The following is a 22,674-nucleotide window of genomic DNA, read 5'->3' as shown; positions in this document are numbered from 1 at the left end:
CCCCCTAAGTGCCAGAGTGGCATATAGGGGTGTAAGGCATTCCAGAAATGCCCTACACACACACACACACACACTTACTTACCGGTGCTTCCAATTTCCTGCTGTATTGCCGGGGCAGCGGGTTGACGTCTCATTCCGCGGCAGCCGGAAGGAGGTGGAGTTGGCAGCGGGGGTTTGTATGCGTCCGTCGCAAATACCTTCCCCGGCTGTCAGAGATCAGGAACTCTGGAACTCTGATCTCTGACAGTCGGGGAAGGTATTTGCGACGGACGCATACAAACCCCCGCTGCCAACTTCACCTCCGGAAGCACCGGTAAGTGTGGGGGGGGGGGCGACGACAGGAGGATCCAGGTCCCCTGCAGCGGTGCGGGGAATCTGGATCTTAGTCTCCTAATCAGACCTCTATTTGAGGTCTGATTAGAAGACGACCCCGATTATAAGACGAGGGGTATTTTTCAGAAAAAAACCTCGTCTTATAATCGAGCAAATACGGTAAATTCGCCTGCCAGTTTTAGCTTGAACGAATAACCTTTTGCATCAGCTTTGTTAATTTTCCCTATAAACATTATGCCCCTGACAACTTTGACTGCATATAATACATACAGATCACTGGTAGCAGAGAGGTCGTAGAATTCTATCTGGCCGCGGAACCCTAGCCTTTTCAGAAATGAGCAGCCTTCATGCACACAATGCTATTGTTCAGAAACACTACTGACAATAGCATTATTGTGTTCACTGGCGTCACCAATTTATTTTTTTAACATATTACGCCCTGCGGCTCATAATCAGAACGAGACCTATTTATTGCCTTCTTAGATTACAAAAGAAGAAGCACCAAAAAAGAAAATGGCGAGTCATTCTTGACTCATAGTCTACCGCGTGAACGCCAGAAGCGATGTTCCATTGCAACACGTTTCCCATGGTACCTTCTTTACATTAATAAATAATACAAGACAAAGCACGATACACAGGGAGGCCGACACTGTATAATACAACATTCCTCCTACACAAAGCGACAAATACCCTTCTTCAGGTTTTGGACATACTCCAAAGTGCTGCCATTTTAAAAATGTCTGCACCTAAGCCCTAAAAGCCAGCCTGATGAATTCTAAGACACTCTCTGAAAATATGCCTCCTTTGCCCGTGGTGTGGGCTACTTACAGAGCAAATGGGCAGGGTGAAGCCCACTGTGTAGAGTACAGTGGACGTGACGGTGCTGTCATGGAATGGATACTTGATGCTGTCGTCATTACAGAAAAAACCCCTCTGATATGGAATTTTTGTGATCAGCTTTAAAACGATCAAAGGTAAGCCAGCTGTTGGAGGAAAGGAAGGAAAAGAAAAAAAAAGTTAACAAATCTGGACGACCACAGATTTGTGGTAATAGATTTGAAGTACAGACCCTGCGTGGCAGAGCGAAAGAAAAAGGAAACCCATGCAAATAAATAAAGCTTAATAAAAAGTTCAAGGTCATTTCTCTTTCTAAATTATTTTAGATAATATTTCCAATTTAGAAATTTGGTTAAGGGACAAGTTAATGTTAAAAGAAAATAAAAATATTTTGAAAGTTTGTCATTTCTGAACCAGATTCTTCTTCTTTGACATTAGGCGAAGGCGCTTTAGAGGACATGTTTCTTTAGTAATTGGCGGCTTCTAAAGATGATGGACAGCCTGATAGTTCCTATTGGCTGGATTTATATAAAAATAATGGGTACCATCCATGGTATCACGGCACAAAGGAGCTGGAGTATGCAAATGCCGGAATATACCTTGAATTTTTATGAAGATATGATATTTCTGATACCCTCGGTGATGAAGTTAGGGCAGTACATGCTATAGTTAGCAGGGGTGCATGCAGGTGAGCAAATAGCTAATAAATGCCAAATAAAACAAGCGACACAACAGCTTTACATTCGAGTTCTAACACTAGATGCCGGCAGCAGCCATATTTTTTTGTTCCGCCAACCCCTCTAGCCCACTATTACTTTCATCAGCCTCTTTCAACACGATGCTTAGTCCAACAGTGATCCATGCCCAGGTCATTTACGTTTAATGCCACACGTGGAAGATCCAGCGCTGTACTACGTAGCCGCGTGCTACAAACACATGGATGTACACTGCCAAACGAGCGTAGCGTGTAGCCACTTGCGTCCAGCCCATGGTCGCTGACCTTAAAGTGTCAGCGCTTCTTTTTCTTCCCCAGTCCAGCACTGCTTCCCAAAATTGTTACTTTTGAAGCCAGACTTTGAGCATTTTATATGTAAACCTATACCGAGACATCAAGCCATCTCCTTGATCAACTTTCAGCAGTGATGTCCCATCTCATGATTTCTGTTGCTTATTTCATTGCGCAGGGGTCAGAGGGCAGCACTGTATTTTTTTGAAAGGACAGTCATGTCATTGATAACATGTTGTTGAAAATGTATGCCCCCTGTCCCAAGGCGTCTCTGTGGCCTGCAGAGGGTTTCTATCTAAAAATGTTCTATGTCCCCTTAACATCCCATGCAGAGTCACGACAACATGTCTAGCACAGTGAAACTGGGTCTGCTTGGGTCCAACCCACAAAACGGGAACACGTCAACACAAGCAACCACAACCTGTGAACACGGATCCAGATTCTTTCCCCCAAAATATATAAGTCTTATATTCCACAAGAAATACCAGACACAATAGAATACCATATTTTTCACAACACCTACAACAAACATAAAACATCTAGCTTATTTTGTGAGCGGATGACACCTGATTACTTTGAAATCTTTTATTCGGCAATCTACGCTCCACAAAAATGATTTAGTAAAAACAGCAATAGAGGGGTCTGAAGTAACAAGGTGGTGGTGGTGGTTGGAATAGATTATATATATATATATATATATATATATATATATATACATACACATATATACACATATATATATATACACATATATATACATACATACATACATACATACACACACACACACCGCCAAGCTAAGGCTTAAAGAAGCAGCACTTTATTTATATTTCTGTACATCATATTCAGCTATTTTTAACAGCTTATATACATTCAGAATCCAAACGTTACCCCTCACGGTAATGAATACTTGGCAGACAACTTCTTTGGGTCTGTTCAGTACTATTAAAGGGCAAAATATTTTTTACAGCGCACATTCGTACCAGCACGACATAAAGAAAACTATATTGTGTAAAACCCACTAGTAGATTAACAATCATATAAACGAGGAAAATAAACAGATCTTAAAAGTATCTGGTCTGATTTTATACGGGCCGTGGCTGCCAAAACATTTCAGCCCGCTACTGTTTAAACACAGAACGCAGCACGGCACTAATATTTACACCTCGGCATAAGTAATACGGCAAATGCCGGGAAATCACTGCAGAAGAGGGACAAAAAAATAGAAAAGCTATATATCATACCTTTCACACGTTCCTCATTTACATGTATGGCAGCTATATATAATCATACCTTTCACACGTTCCTCATTTACATGTACCGCTGCTAAAGTAAGAAACCTCTGCAGTTTATTAAAACTGGACTGTAGTCAAAGCATCTTTATAATCCTCATCATGGAAGCAGAAGTTTCGATACCTAGTTTTTAAATAGATACTTTTGCACACATATATATTATTTGGGTAATAATACACTTTCTGATCAGAGTAAATGAAGAAGTATTTGCCCCTGTCCGATTTTCTGTGTTGTTGTACACTTAAGGTTATAAGATCTCCCACCAAAGCCTAATATTAGATAAATGGGAACCTGAGAGGAGTAACAACACGCAACACCTAATGCTCTATGTGAAAAAGGTAATTGCCCCTTAGACTGAAAATCTTTAGCAGCAGTAACTACAATCTAACCTTTCCTTTAGTCATTGATGACTCCTGCGGAATGCATTGCTAGACACAACGAGACCCACGTCACCCAGAAATTGCCCCTTTTGACCAATCAGTCGATTGAACGTTGTTTCAGAACTCTTGGTAATCATTTAGGGGCTTTCTGAAGGCAAGAACCTATGTTCTTAGAGAGACGATGCTCCCACCACGAATCCCATGTTTGGCCTGTGCCTTTCTGATCCAATAATGAACAAGGACCTACGATGTATTCTCTTGGACTACCTGTATATTATCACAACCCCCAAGATGATCAGACCCAAATTAATATGAAGGATATGCAACAATGAAGTAAAAATAATAATTTTTGTTACATATACTACAGAATGAAGGGGTCAGACAATGTACGGGGGTGGGGGGGTTGATTGCGGGTGACCCCTTACCGCTTTCAGAGATCCCTGTCCAATATTAGCAGCATTCCCTGATCATGCCGGGAGAAACAAAGAGGAGGGCAAGGTAGCACATGCTCCAGGAACCTGTATATACAAGCTTTAATTACACTCCCCAGACAGGCATGGTATATATGCCGACAACACCTAGGCGTGCATAACAGGCTTGGCTACCTACGTCATGTTTGGTTCCTAAATATTATATAGTGCCAGGCAATTCGTAGAAAATCCATTTCGGTTTGGTTCTTTGCTGCAAATAGTAAACACTGGATGGTCCATGCATTATAAATAACCAAGGAATCACCGCTGTTACACGGAGACCTGTAAACATTGTGCCGTTCCTTTGAACAAAGGGAGACTACAATAAGATAACATAGCGTGGTCATTATGCTAATGGACCTCACCCATAAGTGGCACCAGTGTCCGCTGTAAAACATAGTTACCCCTTTTCAAGGTGAAGCAGAAGAAGAAGAATCATCAAAAGATTGGTAAATTGTATTGTATGCTCAATATATGCTTAGCTAGATATTGTGAACTCTTCTGGACACTTATGAAAGCCAGGCCCTTCAACTTGCCCTGCCACGTAAAAATAATCTTGCCTCACCGTATTGATCTAACGAGCACCCCTCTCCCCCTTAAATAAATACCAAGAAATCGCTCCCATACATTTTATTCTGCTTTCTGGCCACTGACTGGTTGCCAGTCGCGCAGCGTGTAGGGGCAGAGTGCTGCAACTTCTCCACTTCTACATGTGAAGAATACATGCTAAAGTGCTCCAAAGTACCTTAATATTCATTCTTTGTTGACGCGGTTCCACAGGACGGGAAAGCTTTCTGCAACGCATTTCCAACTACATGAGCTTTCGGTCCACGGGTAATATTACCTTCAGCAAACTGCCACTATCTAACGTAAGCCCGAGGAGAAGGGCTCCAATATAGTAAGGCAAAAATATTCTAAATAAATAAAACGCTTTAACATAGTTCTGGATGAGGAAGATATATGGAGATCCAAGGAAATTGGATATCAAAATTATGAATTAATAATAGAAGTATTATAATGTGTCCCATCGCATGCGATAACATCTCATAGAAATCTCCATTTCCTCGGAAAGGTTTAGGTCTTGTAAACAATGGCGCTGAGACACTTAGTTACACGCAGAGTTAAACAAACGGGGCACAAGAGACAAATCGGGGCCCTAAGTGTTATCACTTTCTTAGAATTATTCTAAACCCTGCTAGTAAGGATGCAATTATTTTTTTTATGGTTCAAATTTTTCTAAATTGTTAGTTACCCAACCAGCTTGGGCGCTGGTCTTCCCCTGCCATGCATGCTACCCATTCCGCCACAGCGGAGACAGCGTGCTCAAAGGAACAAGCTGCAAAATAAAATCAAACCGCTTGTATTATATCAGAAAAGTCCCATTTTATTTCCTTTTATTGGCCGGACACGAAATAATAACCTTGCAGTTCTCGATCTTTAACTTATTTCCTGTATAGAACAGTCTATGTCTGCTTTGTGGTGAGCCTCGCATGTGATTTAATTACATTTGTAATTAAATGTAATTTAGTTACATTTGGCATTATTCCCTATATACAGTAAAAAAAAAAAAATAAAAAAAAATATATATATATATATATATATATATATATATATATATATATATATATATATATATATATATATATATATATATATATATATATATATATATATATATATATATATATATGTAACATATAAGGATACACAGGATTTTAATGAAAGACGTTAGTAGACACTGGAAAGCTTGACATAAATATATATTGTATTCCAATATATTTTTCGCACTTTCTGACTGCAACCTTTTCAGGCTGAATACATGAAGGTACATTTTGAGAACGGTAAGTACATGTAATAAGCGTAATAATATACCGTGCGTTTATTATGCATGTGCATGCCACGCATAATAATGTGTGCAGAGCGCCTTTACTGCAACCAGTATTTACCGTCTGCTGATTCTGTTTTCTCAGACAGAATAAATAAAACATTAAACGCCATAGTTTAAAAAAAGTGTAAAAGTAGTTTTATTCATTCAGCGTATGGGGAAGAAATTCATACACTGCAGAAAAGCACAGTCTAAAATATGGGACGGGGTAGGAATGCACCAAAATCCTACGAATCCCTCTATGCGGTCACCAAAAAAAAAAAAGAATCACTGGACTACCAAATTAAGGCTTTTTTAAGAGAACCTGTACACTATACAAACACATTAACAACTTATATAATAAAAATAAAATCTAAAAAAGTATAAATGTACAAAAAAAAATTATATATATATATATATATATATATATATATATATATATATATATATATATATATATATATATATATATATATATATATATATATATATATATATATATATATTCTGGGCTCACCCGGCACACCGAGGAAGCCATATTGTTGTCTGGCAAGTGGCGAGCACAATGTATAGGGGAATTATTCTTACTCTAATACAAAGCACATGATTCTTGTACAAAGGATCCTGCTCTCAGTTCCTATAACGTGTACAAATATTTTCTGAGCGCTATATTTTGTCAGCTGATGAACATTTGACAACGATTGCCACAAACAGTAATACACAACCAAGTATAATAACATAGCACATGGGTGTTAGCCATGTTTAATAAACAACCAGCCTCAGTACGTTACAAACCAGATCCCTGTAATTGCACTTGGTATAAAAAGTACCACTTAAAAACAATTATCGAGATACACCCCGGCTATATTTACCAATGTGCTTCGCTCTCCTGTTCTCTCGGGCTGCAAAACTTGCCTAACAAGGAATGAAAGAAAACAAAAAGTTTTGAAAGCATCTATTAAGCGTTTATAACCCGAGAGAACGGCGTGACTTCGAAACAGATTCACGTTACCGCATATTACCCCAGGCTAGGGGTATTCAGAGTAGTCTAACCAGGTCTTAGTAGAGTAGGTCAGGGGTTGGCTAGAAGCCCCTGTGGTCCCAAGCCCAGGGCAGATCACTTTGCCATCAGGCTCCCTGGTGTGCCGCTGCTCCCCGCGATTACGGACAGTATCTGGAACTTGTTTCCTGGGAAAAATTGGGCAATGCGATCACCCCACTTATACCCCAAAGTCCCTGGAGTTTATTCACGGGTGAAGTCAGCGTCAGGATTAACTCATTCCCTTTACTAACCAGTTTTGAAGAGCCAACCCACTGAGCCCTACAACTTTTCCACGTAACACCGTATAGAAGTTATGGGCCTCGTCACGGGAGACAGAAAAGCCGCAGAATACCCACCTTACCCTATGATGTAGGACAGTAGCCATTTTCAGGTCCGCTCTAAGCAGCCAGCTCACGAGGACGGACTTAAATAAATCTGGCCCCGGATGACCCTGCGCTTCTATTTCCAGACAGCCAGGATCCCAGTTAAATATATTTTAGATCTTCCTAGTATTTAGGGTCTTTAAAAAAAACAAACAAAAAAAAAAAAACGCATTTTCTTTTCCATTCCCAAAGTACAATGAAGGCTCTCAGTTTTTCTTCCCCATAGCAGAGTTTAGGATATGCTTCCAAACAGATACATATACATACGGATACACACTTTTATAACGTTTTTAAATAAATGAACATACTGTACAACGAGTGCGTGTCCTTAATTGTCCCAGACAGCTATTGGGTAACAGGACACGGAATACTCATTTATATTACAGAAAACTGTAAGGTTTAATAAATGCTTAAATAATGGTTTTAAAAGGTTTAAATAATGTTGAAAAAATATTTTTTTTTTTTTTTTTTTTAAATCAGTTTTTATTAGCCTCTGTTAAAAGGGCAGTACAAATAAAGGCATAAAACCATACAACAAAGAAGCGTCACAGTAACGGTCTTAAAAATGTGAACAAGAGCATAGCAATCCTTTACAATGTTACTGGATCATGAATGTCACACAATAACAAAGCACCCATGTGTACAATAGCCCAAACTTGGAAGATCTAGTATCAAGCCAAACAGAGGTTTTCCATTTTGTATAATATAAAGGAAAAGAAGAGAAAAAGAGGAAATCACAGGAAAAGGGGAAGAAGAACCCAAAGGCGGGAGACAAGAAAAGAGAGGTAGGAGAGACAAAGAGAAGGGGATGACAACTCCAGCAGGATACGTGGTCAGTTAGAGGTGGAGTAAGGACGACTGGGTAGTAATATCCGTATGTACAGCGAGCCACGGGCCCCACACAGCGTTAAATTTGGGCACCTCGTTCCTCAATTTGGCCGTAAGTTGCTCCATAACAATGAGATCCCATATAGCGGATTGTACGTCAGCTGCAGTCGGTGGAGGCCCCCTCCATTTCCGCGCTATTGCAAGCTTCACTGTGGCGCAGATGCGATGGATAAGGTTGTGGTTGTGGACCGATAGTCCCGGTTCCGCGGCGTCCATCACCAATAAGGCGACCTCCGGTGTACCGGTAAGCGTAAGGTCTAGGGCTCGAGAGAGTTGGTGGAAAGAGGTCAGCCACAGTGAAGAAATCGATGCACACTCCCACCACGCATGTAAGTATGTACCTGGGACACCACATCCCCGAAAGCAGGTGTTGTCAGCGGACTGGAAGATATGGGACAGGCGCAGCGGAGAAAGATACCAATACGCTATAACCTTGAAAAGTCTCTCCTTGATTAGTGTGCAAGCCGTAAGTTTATGGATAGTGGAGGCCGCCGCGTCCCATGTTTCAGGTGAGTAGTCCTTGTTCAGGGCTAGGTGCCAACGGTGTCTGTATGAAGGTGGATCACAGTGCGTTGCCGTGAGAAAGTGTTCGTAGTGTGTAGAAACAGCCTGACGTAAACGCTTGCCCTCGAGGAAGCGTTTCTCAAACTTAGTAGCTGCTACCAGGCGACGTTTGGACAGACATGTAAGCAGGAAATGTCTAATCTGGAGATAGCGAAACATCTCGGAGGACGGGATCTGTAGCGATTCGCGCAGCATCGCAAACGACTTGACCTTCTGCTGATGAACCAGTTGGCCCAATCTCACTATGCCCCTGTCTGTCCACCACTGGAAGGACCGCGGATCCAGTCCTGCCGGGAAAGCTGGATTGTAAAATAAGGGAGTCAAAGGGGATGCTGCATCCGAGAGGCGCAGGGTAGAGCGACACTTCCCCCAGACAATGAGAGAAGACCGCATCGCTGATAACGAGGAAACGGTAGGGAGATCCGAGACATCCATCCACAGAATGTGCTGAAGTTGACGATGCGGAACAAAACTCCGTTCAATGTCTACCCAAGGGAGAGTGCCTTCCGGGAGAGACCAGGATTCCAGTTGTGAAACCCTGGCCGCTAGATAATAAAGGTAAAAATTGGGTACACTAAGTCCCCCCTTACGCTTGGGCATAAACAACGTACGGCGATTAATCCTGGCCCTTTTAGAGTTCCATATGAACCGAAAGACGAAGGATTGGAAGGAGTCCAACTCAGATTTGCGGATGGGGATAGGTAAGGTGCGAAATAAATAGAGCAGCTTGGGCAAGACGGTCATTTTGATGGCACAGATCTTCCCAAGCCAGGAGATTGGATATGCAGACCACTGTGAAATCTCCGTGCGTAACGAGGTCAATAAAGGCGGGTAATTTGCTTGGTATAGCGTCGTAGGGGAACTGGTGAGCTTGATCCCTAAGTATGTGAGCGACGTGGGTCTCCACGTGAACTTGAAGTTAGCAGTGATGGAGTGTAAGACGCGGTCCCCCAGGTTGATATTTAAGGCCTCACATTTAGCATCATTGATCTTGTAGCCTGAGATCGCCGAGAACTTGCGTAATGTAGAATACAAATTAGGTAGCGAAACGAGCGGATCAGACACTGTGAGGAGGATATCATCCGCGAACAGGCTCAATTTGTATTGCTGGCCATGTAACTCCACCCCGTGCACATCAGGGTTAGACCGTATTGCAATAGCCAGGGGCTCGAGGCAGATGGCAAACAAAAGGGGCGAGAGTGGACAGCCCTGTCTAGTGCCATTAAGAACCTGGAACGGTAGCGACTCGCATCCCATGAGGGCAATCGTTGCCATTGGAGAGTTGTACAATGCCTGGATCCCCCTAAGAAAGCGACCCCCAAATCCAAACGACTGCAGCACCTCCCACATATAATGCCAATCAATGCGATCGAACGCCTTTTCGGCATCCAACGCAAGGAGCATCGTCGGTTGGTTAGTCGAAAGCGCCACCTCGATCAAATCCAGTGTTCTCCTGATGTTATCTGGAGCCTCCCTTTGGGGAATAAAGCCGACCTGGTCTGGATGGATTAAGGTCGAGATAATAGAGCTCAGTCTCGTCGCCAATATTTTCGCAAACAGTTTCGTGTCTGCGTTGATAAGGGAGATGGGGCGATAACTCCCACAGTTAGCTGGATCTTTCCCTTCCTTATGAATTACTATGATCCTAGCAGTGAGCATCTCCTGTGGGATCGGCCGACCGTCCAGAAAGCCATTAAAAAGGGTGAGCAGCCTGGGGTTCAGTTCCCCCGAAAACTTCTTATAGTACATGCCTGGCAGACCATCAGGACCCGGAGCTTTAGAGGCTTTGGTGGAAGAAAGTGCGCGGTTGAGCTCATCTTCCGTGATAGTGCTGCTTAGAAGAGAGGCATGATCCGTGGCCAGACGTGGGAGCGGAATCGAATCAAGAAAGTTAGCAATATGAGAGTTATCAATCGCATTGATGGGAGCTTTGTTACCGTCATATAAGGACTTGTAGTAGGCTGCAAATTGTTCCGCAATGTCAACTGGATTCACCCAAGATTTCTGATGTCTGTCAACAATTTTGGATATGTTCTGGGATTTCCTCTGGGACCGCAAGCGGCGCGCCAACATCTTGCTCGGTTTGTTAGCATGCTCAAAAAAGTTCTGTTTAGTGAGGTTGAGGGAATGAAGCGTTGCTCTACTATGTAACAGATTCAGTTCACCTCGTGTCTGTATGATGTCTCGCAACGTCGAGTCACTCAGGGTCCGTTTATGTTGTGCTTCCAGGAGGGACAGTTTGTCTGTGAGCGACTTCATCTCGAGTTGTCTCAAACGTCTACGGCGCGCCGCTATCTTGAGAAAAGAACCGCGGATGAAAGCTTTATGGGCCGACCAAACCAGAGTAGGGTCCACCTCAGGCGATTCATTAAAACGAAAATATTCCCGAAGGTCTCGTTGAATCTCCTCCACCACCGATGGATCGGACAACAAAAACTCATCCAACCTCCACGAGCCCCGAGAAGAAACCGCGTCGGTAAGTACAATCGAACATTCCACCGCGCCGTGGTCAGACCACGTAATGGGATGTATCGAGGACGATATGCCAGTGGTGACCACATTCTGACTCAGGAAAACAAAATCTATACGAGAGTATGAATTGTGGGGACTGGAGAAAAAGGAAAAGTCCAGCGTGTGAGGGTGTAACAGTCTCCAAATATCAACCAGTGCCGAAGTCCGAGCAAAGTCTCTAAGATGTTTTGTGTTAGGGGATGATGTCTGCGTGGTACGAGACCCCTTTCTATCCAGGAATGGGTCCCATATGGAGTTGAAATCGCCCCCCACTATGATTCGGTGGGAGCGATAGGGCAATAGGATGTCAGATAGACGGTTATAAAATGCAGCATCACTCGTGGAGGGTGCGTAAACATTCAAAAGCGCCGTGGGGTGATTATGGAGGGTCCCGATCAATAAGAGAAAACGGCCCCACTTATCCGAGAGAGTCTCGGTGAGCTGAAATTCCAGAGAACTGCGCAAGAAGATACTAACTCCATTCTTTTTTTGCCTTGGGTGTGTAGCGTGGTAATGTGACCCGAAGGACCTATGCCAATATGACGGAATAAAGGATTTACGGAGATGCGTTTCCTGCAGCATAACTATATCACAGTGATGGTGCTGGTAGTATCGGAACGCCAACCTCCTCTTATGTGGAGTGTTGAGACCTCTGACATTATGCGAGATAATCTTGATCTGTCTAGGCATCAGGAAGATATAGGGACGCCACCGGTAAAAGGGCCAAATAATCAAATAGCACGACCTCAGGGGGTGTGAGCATCATCTCCCAGTAGAAAACATAAGAAAAGGAAAAGGGTATAGCAGAGAAAGAAAAAGCCAGAATAGAGAATAAAGAATAGAGAAACAAGAGGTACAAAATAAACAACATTTGTATATTGAGGCTACCACCTGACAACGAATGTCACTGATCTCCAACACAGTGTCGGGAACAGTAACCGTCAGGCAATAGAACGACCCCACAGGTCAACAGGGGGAATTAACCAGTCACGGGAAGTCAACGGTCCCCCAACAGCCCAAGTGATAAGGGAGAACCACAGTCTACCCCAGCTAATAAAGGGCAGCACAACCAGGGAACGAGTGCCCTACGGCGGTTAAGGGAAACATTGTTGGGCTACAATCTCGGGGTAAACCCACTGACGACGCGAAACGCAACGAAATAATAAGCAAAACAGACTGCAACAAAAAAGAAACCGATGCGGATAGTGCGACAGGAAACTTAGCTGTCCCAGGCCACGGTCATCAACGGCGGCAGGTGAGGGCTCACCGAGAAGTCCGCGGTGTGGTCCACCCCGGATAGGTGGCCAAATCAGCCGGAGCCGCAAAAAGTCAGACCGCAGGGCACCGTGGCACGGGAAGTGGTCCGGAACCGAATCGACGAGGCAAGTCACGGCATGTTGTCCGCAGGCTCAGCAACAACGCTCGGGGCGTCTCGATCGGCGCGTGAAACAGGTACCTCTGACCAAGCTCCCGGAGCAGCAAGGGTCTCCACTAGACGGTGTCTCCGTCGGTCGGCAGGTAAAGGAGGTAAGTCCAGCTCACGAAGCAGCGTGGCAGCAGCAGAGAACGATCTGATAGTGACGCTCCTGTCACGATTCGTAGCCTGGAGGGCAAAAGGGAACCGCCATCTGTACGGTACGCCCTGAGCTCTAAGGTGGTCGGTGATAGGCTTGAATTCCCTACGGCGAAGCAGGGTCTTGGGAGATAAGTCCGAAAAAAACTGCACTTCCAGATTACCGAGGTTCGGAGTGGTGGAACGGGCCTCTTTCATGAGCGCCTCTTTGATGTGATAGTCGCGGAATTTGACAATAATGTCCCTCGGTTTACCTTGAGAAGCGGGTTTAGCGCGTAGGGCCCTGTGAGCACGCTCAACGACGATCTGGTCTAGCGGTGTGGCAGGTAGAAGCTGCTTGAAGAGGATGGACAGCACCTCATCCACGTCCAGGTAAGTTTCCGGGACACCTCGGATCCGAATGTTGTCTCGTCTCGATCTGTTTTCGAGATCCTCCTGGGCGTCGTGTAAGAGTTGAAGCTCTTGTTGTAGGGAGGTAATGTCTGACTTCATTGTGTGTTGCTCCTGCAAAATGGACGTGTGCGTGCGTTCAAGCGTATCCGTACGATGACCAATGTCAGAAATGTCCCTCCTCAGGTCTTTAAGTTCGCTCCGGATTTGATCGATAATGTCCTGCTTTACAGTCAGAACCAGGTTTTTAATATCCGCAATATCCTGCTTGGAGCACGCCGCCTCCGCAGCCATGTCGTCAAGTAGGCCCGAATGCGCAGATGGCGAGAGAGCGGGAAGAGCAGACGAGGCTGGTTTCCTCTGGAAAATGACCGGCACCGATGACTTTTTAGCCGATTTGCGGGTGCCCCCGGGCATACTGCGGCACTGGACCGAGAGATGGGGTGAAGACAGGCAGATGGTGTCGCTTAAACAGTCGCTTAGGTTGGGCTAGTTGGGAGAGCAGGGAGACTACACGACCATCTTGTCCCGCGGCTAGCTCCGCCCCAAATAATGTTGAAAAAATATTAACCGTGTTTCCCATATAAAGATACATCACAAATAGCCCATACAGATCAGGTGGATAGCCTTAAAAATCCTTTTATCCCTGTAAATCCTCCTATCACGCACCGATGGCTCACATAACCAACACATTATTATTATTTATTCCTTTATATAGCGCCATCATGTTCCGTAGCGCTGTACAATGGATCAGTAGCAATGCGGATCCGTGTTATTCTCCATGGCTCTGTTACATCGCTGTGAGAACACAATAGCGGCCTTCCATCTAAGACTGTTGTGTATTTGCCATGCAAGAGACCGTTGAGTTTCTGCTGAGACAGAACCATGAAAGAGACAGGAGAAATACGATTGCTTCCTCCCTTTCAGTTCTGAACAATAGGCAAATGGCGGCAGGAGGTTTTATTTCCCCCCACTACACAAAGCATGTAAAGGAGGCCCCTGGGATTATAGAAGGCCTTTGTCTGATTAGCAAGCTTCACCCGGTCTGGTGTCAGAGGCCGCAGGACCATCCCGCGCACTAAATCAAAACAAATTATACACCCGTTTATCCAAGGACAGCCGGAAAAAGCCAACGCTGACACCCAAAAGCCACCTCTGTACACACAAAACTCCTGAACCCGGCAACGCAAAGCATGCAAATCTATGGAAATGCAGTTCTTGGCATTGCCTTAGACTCTTCTACAATTACAAACTAGAATTAGAAGCATTTGTGGAAGAAGTCATTTACGGCTCAGAATTATCAACAGCAAAAACAATTGTAACCAAACGTCCTCAAAAGCCATGTTAAACACACCTGGTTATAGAGAGTTTGCTCTATACACACGGTATCACAAAGACTAAGGAGCCATCAACCATAACAGTCTGGGCGCCATTATATCTTTCACTAAAATATGGCACTACTGTGACCTTCTAGAGAATGCTGCGATCCGATAAAACACGGAGGACATTTGTTAGAGAAGAAATTCAAAGATTTGTGGAGCCACCTGTCGGACTATCACCTGGACCCCAATACGGGGCATTTCTTCCAGGACACCGCTAACGGTTACATGTTGCTGACCACCCCTTATAAAGTGCTTCCCGGGGTTATGAATTTGATGATTACATTAAATGATCTCCGTGTGTTCTCCCACATTTTGGAGTGAAGCACTGCAGGTAGTGGTGGTCAGTAACACAAAGAACGGCTCAGACCCCAAAAATCCTGAAAGTTCTCAGGTATGTACATAACACAGTTTAGTAAACAAAGCCCAGAAAGTCTGCCTTCTGCATGCGCTGCTTCCTATAAACCTTTTCAGTCTCAGCCTTCAATGCCATAGAGCAGAGCACATTCTACTATATATTAGGCCATCAATCTGCATATATATATATTGTTTATTTAAAATTAATGTTACTGCGCATGGTTACCCTCCCTGTAGCTCTTTAGCTGTTGCAGATTTGATCACCCCTCAGTGTTATAATAAGGGGACTGCCTGGTCTGGGACACGTCGCTGGCTGGTATAATATTCTTCTTAGCGCACACTTACCCTAAACAGGCTGACGCTAGTAAAGGATAAAATGTGCCAAGGAACTGCAGGAGGACAAAAACGAAACAACCAAAACACCTTGGGGCTTCAAGCACTCCAGACTTTATGGCCAGAAGAACAAGCTTTCCCCCTCGCCACAGGTACTCAATTGATCTTAGTCAAGAAGCCATGATTTCCTTGTACCCATTTTAAACAAAATGTCATTTTCTCCTTAAATTATAAAAAAAACTGCCATCTATGGGACTTTTACCAAAAAACAAACAAACAAACACCATATTTAACCAGATGGAACCCCCATAGCTTTAAGTACTCTTTAGCACAGAATACTCATACCTTACGCCAGATTTTTGAATGAACGTCTCAATGATCAGCTCTGAGCACACAGTGGAGTCAGGATGTGACTAGAAAGCCATACAGATACACAAACTAAACACAGATCGGGCCAGCTTCAATAGCATAACACGGCTTTAGCAATCTACTAAACAGAACACTTGAGGCTTTTAAAGAGGAAATAACTCGTGTTACCCTGAAACCTATTAACACGCATTTCAGGCCACTTGTCTCACCTTTTCAGCGGTTGATCAGTGTGAGCGAGCAGTTAAAAAGATAACTCATTTGGAGATCTGTTACGGGTGGGGGGGGTTATGGTGTCTTTAGCACCTTTTGTTGGCCAACATAGAAAAAAAAGTAACGTTACATGAGCTTTAAGGACCTCGGATGGATGCAGAGAGATATTTGGGTGAATTATAAAAAAAGCATCACAGACGCAAACCCGAAAAGAAAAAAATGCACTCAATTTCTGCAGTGCCAGACAGCGGCTGAGATGATGGGAGTTGCAGTCTACTCACTGAATGTAACGCTGGCAAAGACAATTTACATTGGGGACACTTTGAGGGCCAGAAGGGCAGAAAAATAGTTAAATGGCAGGCCATCATCTGCAACGGTTCAAGTGCAGAATGAATCAATATCAGCTTTCCTGCCCTTGACAGAGCAGCCATTAATGAGCTGATACTTCAGACTAATGGAGAAATCAATTAAGAAAATCATTGATTGCTTATTCTTGGTTCGCTCTCTCCCTTCAAAGCTCACTTCTCCCGATAACAAAAAATATCCATTATCTAAAACGATTGCGTGCCTTGGGGCCCAACCAGCTTATACCCAACGAATAGAGTCCATTCATTTCATCGGCTGAATTTACTAAACGGTGATGTCAATTCAGTTTTTTTTCCTGCAGCTTTTAAATGTCACCCAACAAAAGGACTTTATACTGTGCTTTAGGAAGCGAGAGGATCTGTGAATTGGCTTCAGAGCCCCCTCGCCCCCTGTAGATATGATGAAACAGTCAGTTTACTGAATCATTGTAACCATTCGCACTTTAAACCATTGCGTACATTTCCAACAAACATTGCTCTCGATGGTCGGTTCTCCCGAGACACCGCGCTGAGTCCCGTGGACCAGGGCTGGCTTTCAGCTCCACAAGAAAATAATAATGACAGCATTCTGAAGGCAGCTGCCAAGAGTGAGCTCTGTGTCCAGTTCCCTGAATTTGGAAGATCATTGTTCCCTGGATGCTTTGCAAAACTTAACTCCTTTTTTGCCGAGGGTCATGTAACAAGGCAAGCACCCAATGCAGAAAACAAAATTGCATGCATCTCTTTGGTGATGCAATAACACGTAGGCGTCTTCTATAGAAAAAAAGCATGTGGGTGACGATTACGTGTGTTTCCCTCCTTGACAAGTGTTTTATACTCTTACCTGCTCCTACCGAACTGGGTGCAAGTGGAGGGGCCACAGCTTCATGGCTCATCTCCATATTCTGACAAAAGGGGCAAAGAGCAATAGGATGTGTAGTATCCCCATCACCCACCCATATACACTCCCTGATTATTATATCACAATGCATCATTTATTAGCGGCGTGCTGTAAATCCTGCAGCAAACCACCTTTCTATTCTTCCTTAAGGCTCTGCATATGGCATCAACTGTTTAAATATTTAGGTGGCAAACAGGTGCAAAACCTCAGAGGCATTGCTTTTAATTAAAAGGCGTCACCCTCCCAAAAAAAAATTAAAAAAATAATAATGTTCCCAAAAAGCCGACCTTCAATCCAGAAAAAGAATACACAGCTGAATGCTATAGAGTGAAATAATCTGATGTGTTTTGGCAATATTACTGTTAGTGCTGCACGAGACCCCAGTAACAGACCAGTTTCACATAATTTAACGCAGATACAAATCGAGAAAGATTCTTCCAGGTAAACGTTCACAGCAATTCCCCCGATAACCAATACATTCAAACACATTAAACATTATTATGCAGAAATTCCCCAAATCTTAACACAGACACACACGGAATCCGACGGGCGATAAGAACCTCTCGCCCCATCTAGTCTGCCCATATTTCCTAAAGCCATATATCTATCCTATACATGGTTAAATTCCCTTACTGTATATTAGCGGCTGTTCTTGCGCACGTGTCATCCCTAGAACATCGAGTGAGTAATTACCTTACAGAACTAATAAGGAAGAAGGAAACATAATATGCGGAAGCTTCTAAAAAGCACTATAGTTATCAGCATCCAAACTTGAAACATTTAAACAAGAATCCCTGAACTCGTCTACTACCTGAGGACGTGCAAAGATATACACTGTTCAATATAAGGGTGCCCCCCTTGGCACAGATTGAAAGAACCTTTTACATATACAACTCCATTGTATCATGTTTACCAGTACATAATGCACTTAGGTTTATCTGTATAAGTCGTGTGTGTATTATATTATATTATATTATATATGACACTGGAAAAAGAACATTGGCAGCATTGTCTTTTCTTTGTAATCTTGAATATACACGCCATCACTCCCGGCCGATGCTTTGCGCTCATACACCGCATCATAAAGCAGGGCTCACAGTATTAGCCGCAGGCTCCAGCTTTGCCTTTTATAGAAGACAGATGAGTTTTACAGTAAACAGAAATAAACACCAAATATTTACCAAACAACACAAGATATTGTGAAACAAAAATGATACAATGTGATCCCTAATAAACATTACCAGACACGGAGTGGATGAAAGGAGTTTCTCTTAATCAGACTGTTGGTAGATAAAGTAGATAAAACACTGCTGCGGTATACGATGGCGAATTATAGAGCAATAAATAATGATAATGCTGCTTTATGGCGGTTAAATCAGTACAGGATGGCACCGCGTTACCGTGTCTGCCATCGCCATACCATGTGACTCTTATACTTGGGTGACAAGCAGCCCCCTGAATGCCTTCGTTCTGCTCAATACAGCCGTGCTACCTTCCCACGCGTTATTTCTAGGTCTAATTGCAGCGTACAAACCCCCAGCCCTGGCACTTGAAATTACCTGAAGGATTTTTTTTTTTTTTAAAACAATTTTTACTCTGTAATTTAATCTATGAATTGCTTTGTATCAACCCTTTCATTGCCAGGTGGTTTTATGCACCATACCCATCAGATTTCATGTGGTTTTCAGGCTTGCCTGGTTTAGCCAGATATGCCACCATTTGCTTAATCAAGTCTTTATAACCTATACAGGACTATATACGTACTAAAAAGGCAAATGTCAACCAATGGACAGAAAGACAGGTCTGTCTCAAAGTGGCAGAATTCTTGTTTTATTTGCTTGACGATGCTTTAGAACGTATGCTCGCTCTAGAACTTTACAAACGTTCATATAGAAGTATCGCACAGAGCTTAGAGACACACTGTGCTGCATTCACTGGATCCGTGTTCCCTGTTAAGGTCTCATGTTATGAATGTTCTCCTTCCGTTGCTCCATATGTGTATTGTGCAATACTACAGCTGTAATATTTTTTCATCACAGCACACACTTAAGCAACCTGTAACCTGCTATTACTGCAGCATCCCGACCACCCAAGGTCGCCAGCCCCTTAGGAAGCGCCCCTTCCTTCCTGCAACTTGCCCTAAACACCTGCCTTAAGTCACCGATATGGAAGGACCAGCCCTATCATCAAAGCATCTCTGTAGAGACTACTACTTGTTCACTCACCAGAGACCACACAATACAGAGCCTGATCCCTACAGTGCAGCGAGTAGGCACTCATGTATTCACAAGCACCTTCTCCCGCTGCTAGTGACTCACCATCACATCCATCTGCAAACAAACTTTTCCACGGTATATTTGTATATTTGTATTTATTAACCACTAACAGATGTACTTTGAGCTTCACAGTTCACAGTATAATAAAAGGGGAGATAAAGTGAATTATTTGTATTATACTGCGGAGCAGCATGCTGGATATAACCCAGCAGTCCCGGGTAATATGAGATATCACCAAAGGGTATCATATCTACGGCTTCTGCTAGGACAGAAAACACAATCCCACAATATGGCACATGATTTCCATGAGACAGACGGTGCTCGCTTCTCGCCTTAGGATAAAGACGCCCATGAATCCCTCCTATAAATTACCTTTTATTTATTAAGCATGAGATTGTTACGGTGTTGAGTGAAGAAATAAAAAAAAAAGACAAAAGTGGCAACAGAAAGCTGTTAACCGTTTAACAGGCAAGAGGATTGACAAAGTACACATCATACCCTTGTCACTCAAGAGTTAAAATAACAACAACAAAAAAAAAGTATATTAAAAGGCAACCAATGCCAATTCCAAAAAATAGTTACGGAAAAAAAAAAAAGTTGAAAAGGCAAAAAGGGAATGAATTTAAGGCTTTGCCACCAAAATGGATTATCAAATATATAAATCAAACTTTCTATTTTCGCACTGCAGCATCACGACGAGTCGCTGCGCCAGGAACGGAAAGACCATCCTGCTCGCCCAAAACAGCCAACACACCCAGAATATACAACAGATCGGCCATTAAAGCGCTAATCCAGAGCGCAGAAACCGGCGCACATTAACCATTTCACCTAAAGAGCAGCGCGTGACTACCGTTCCAATATTTAACCGTTAGAATGCCAGGGAATGGAGTTCCAAAATTTTGCATATCATAGTACACCGAAACACTAACAGGCTAATAGACTATGTATCAAATAACCACTAATGAGGTTCATAGCTACATAATATGCACAAACGATAAATGGTGCTAAATGATAAACAGGTAATTGACCATGATGTAAATTGTTACAACCCCCATTCCTAATGTGACTTGTACTGTGTTTAATTAGTTTAACCCTTTGAGTGCCAGGCTGATGAGCTTCAATACCCCCAATGGCACGCAAAGTGTTAAACAGGCAGCAAGACTTGTGATAAATCAGGTCGCCGTTACCAGGCAGCGAAGAAGAAGCTGTCATAAGAGTTAATAGGAGAAGGGAAACCATGCAAAGCCCAAGATGCGCTACAGTCGCTAGCAGAGGCATGCCCGGCAGAAACGGCAGGAAACGGGCACCCCGGGGAACCTACAGGGGAACACGCAAGGCTGCATGCCAGCAAGCCATAGTCACCTACCGAGTATCACGCACACTACATCCAGCACCACGAAGGGGATTCTGCTTTTATCAAACATCGCGACCTCCCGGGTGGTTTCTTCCGCACCGGTAACTGTGAGGAGCTGTCACGGCGAGTGCCACTCACTGCAAGAAACACGGAATCCACACAGCAGAGGGACGGCGATGCGTGCCGGGTGTCAGTGGCTGCAGTCCCTACCGGGGTAGCCCTCACTGTGACATAATACACCGATCAACTCGTCACGGGAAAATGGGAACAGCGATTACCAAACGCTGGTGCAACCGGTTCCCAGCTGCCTGTGGATGGGGCAAGGGCTGCTGGTGTTTTGTTACTGGGCTGGAACTGGGAGGAGGAGGGTGGGTTGCATGTGTTTGAAGCCCCTCCTACACACCGGGCCCAGGCGAGCATCCATTGAAGGCCCCACACACAGCGAGGCGTGACCTTGGAGACGCCAAATAGTGAATGCAGTGGGGCGTCTCCTGATGACGTCGATAACAGCCGTGGGAGTGGTTTAGTCTGTGTAGGGGCGGGACTAGGGAGGGGGAAACGATGCAAAGTCAGCCTTGTGCAAAGGACAGTGTTCCGAGCGTCACGCGATGACGTCAGGTAAGGCAGAGGCATTCCTTGTTTGCACGTGGGTTTCCTGCATCGAGGAAGTCGCTTTAAGGTTGGCTGCGTTCGTTGGTCTAAACAGACGGCCACTTAAATCGGGAATACTTACGTAAAATGATTGAGAATACCAGTGTCTGGAATACCACAAAGGGAACCAATAGCTCATACTATAACTTATGAAGGGAAAAACTGACATGAGTTGGACTGTGTAGGTGGGACTAAGAATTTATGGCATAGCTTTGCCTTATATATCATTCTATATTGTCAGTTTAATGTCATTGTTCATTTTCACTCCCCTTTAATAGAATATACTGGCACTATATGAATAATGTGGAACTTGATGGGACAGAAAGCGCACCTTTTCCTAGGGCCATCAGCAAAAATCTCTGACCCCAGTACAAACCTAAAGACTGGGCCCCCAGCCTTCTCCCAGTGCCCTGTTCCAGGATTGCAGTGGGGAGATCTGGCCTAGGCAGAGTATTTGGCACCTGGGGCGGATCCTGTATGTGGCACCCCCCCCCCACACACACACTTTAAAACTCCATAGCTTCTATCGTTATATACTGGCGCAGACATTGAAGGTGGTACAGCATTACTGTTATCATCTTATACGGAGGCAGACATTGACGGTCGTACAGAATAACACCTATCACTATATAATGAGGCAGACAATGACGGTAGTACAGCATTACACCTATCACTATATACTGAGGCAGACATTGACGGGGTACAGCATAACACCTACCACTATATACTGAGGCAGACATTGACGGGGTACAGCATAACACCTACCACTATATACTGAGGCAGACATTGATGGTGGTAAAGCAAACACCTATCACTATATTCTGAGGCAGATATTGACGGGGTACAGCATTACACCTGTCACCATATACTGAGGCAGACATTGACGGGGGTACAGCATAACACCTATCACTATATACTGAGGCAGACATTGACAGGGGTACAACATAACACCTATCTCTATATACT

The 22,674-nt window shown here is 43.9% G+C and overlaps 1 protein-coding gene across 2 annotated transcripts in view; it reads right to left on the bottom strand.

Annotated features, from left to right (window-relative positions):
• Window positions 1–21,408, bottom strand: part of PLPP1 (phospholipid phosphatase 1) — a 55,730-nt gene extending 34,322 nt beyond the window's left edge. Inside the window, exons 1-2 of one of the 2 annotated variants that reach the window (XM_053448050.1) lie at window positions 21,070–21,408; window positions 1,162–1,316 (exon numbers count right to left, since the gene is read on the bottom strand). In XM_053448050.1, the coding sequence (XP_053304025.1) occupies window positions 1,162–1,316; window positions 21,070–21,127 (213 nt within the window). In that variant the 5' untranslated portion in view covers window positions 21,128–21,408. The remainder of the gene's footprint in view (window positions 1–1,161; window positions 1,317–21,069) is intronic. The other variant, XM_053448051.1, reaches the window with a different exon arrangement.
• Between the last annotated feature and the right edge of the window lie 1,266 nt (window positions 21,409–22,674).

This window comes from Spea bombifrons, chromosome 1 (genome assembly GCF_027358695.1).
Source record: "Spea bombifrons isolate aSpeBom1 chromosome 1, aSpeBom1.2.pri, whole genome shotgun sequence".
NCBI classification, from domain to species: Eukaryota; Metazoa; Chordata; class Amphibia; order Anura; family Pelobatidae; genus Spea; species Spea bombifrons.
The sequence above is the reverse complement of the archived record's forward strand: the minus strand, read 5'-3'. Positions and strand labels throughout refer to the sequence as shown.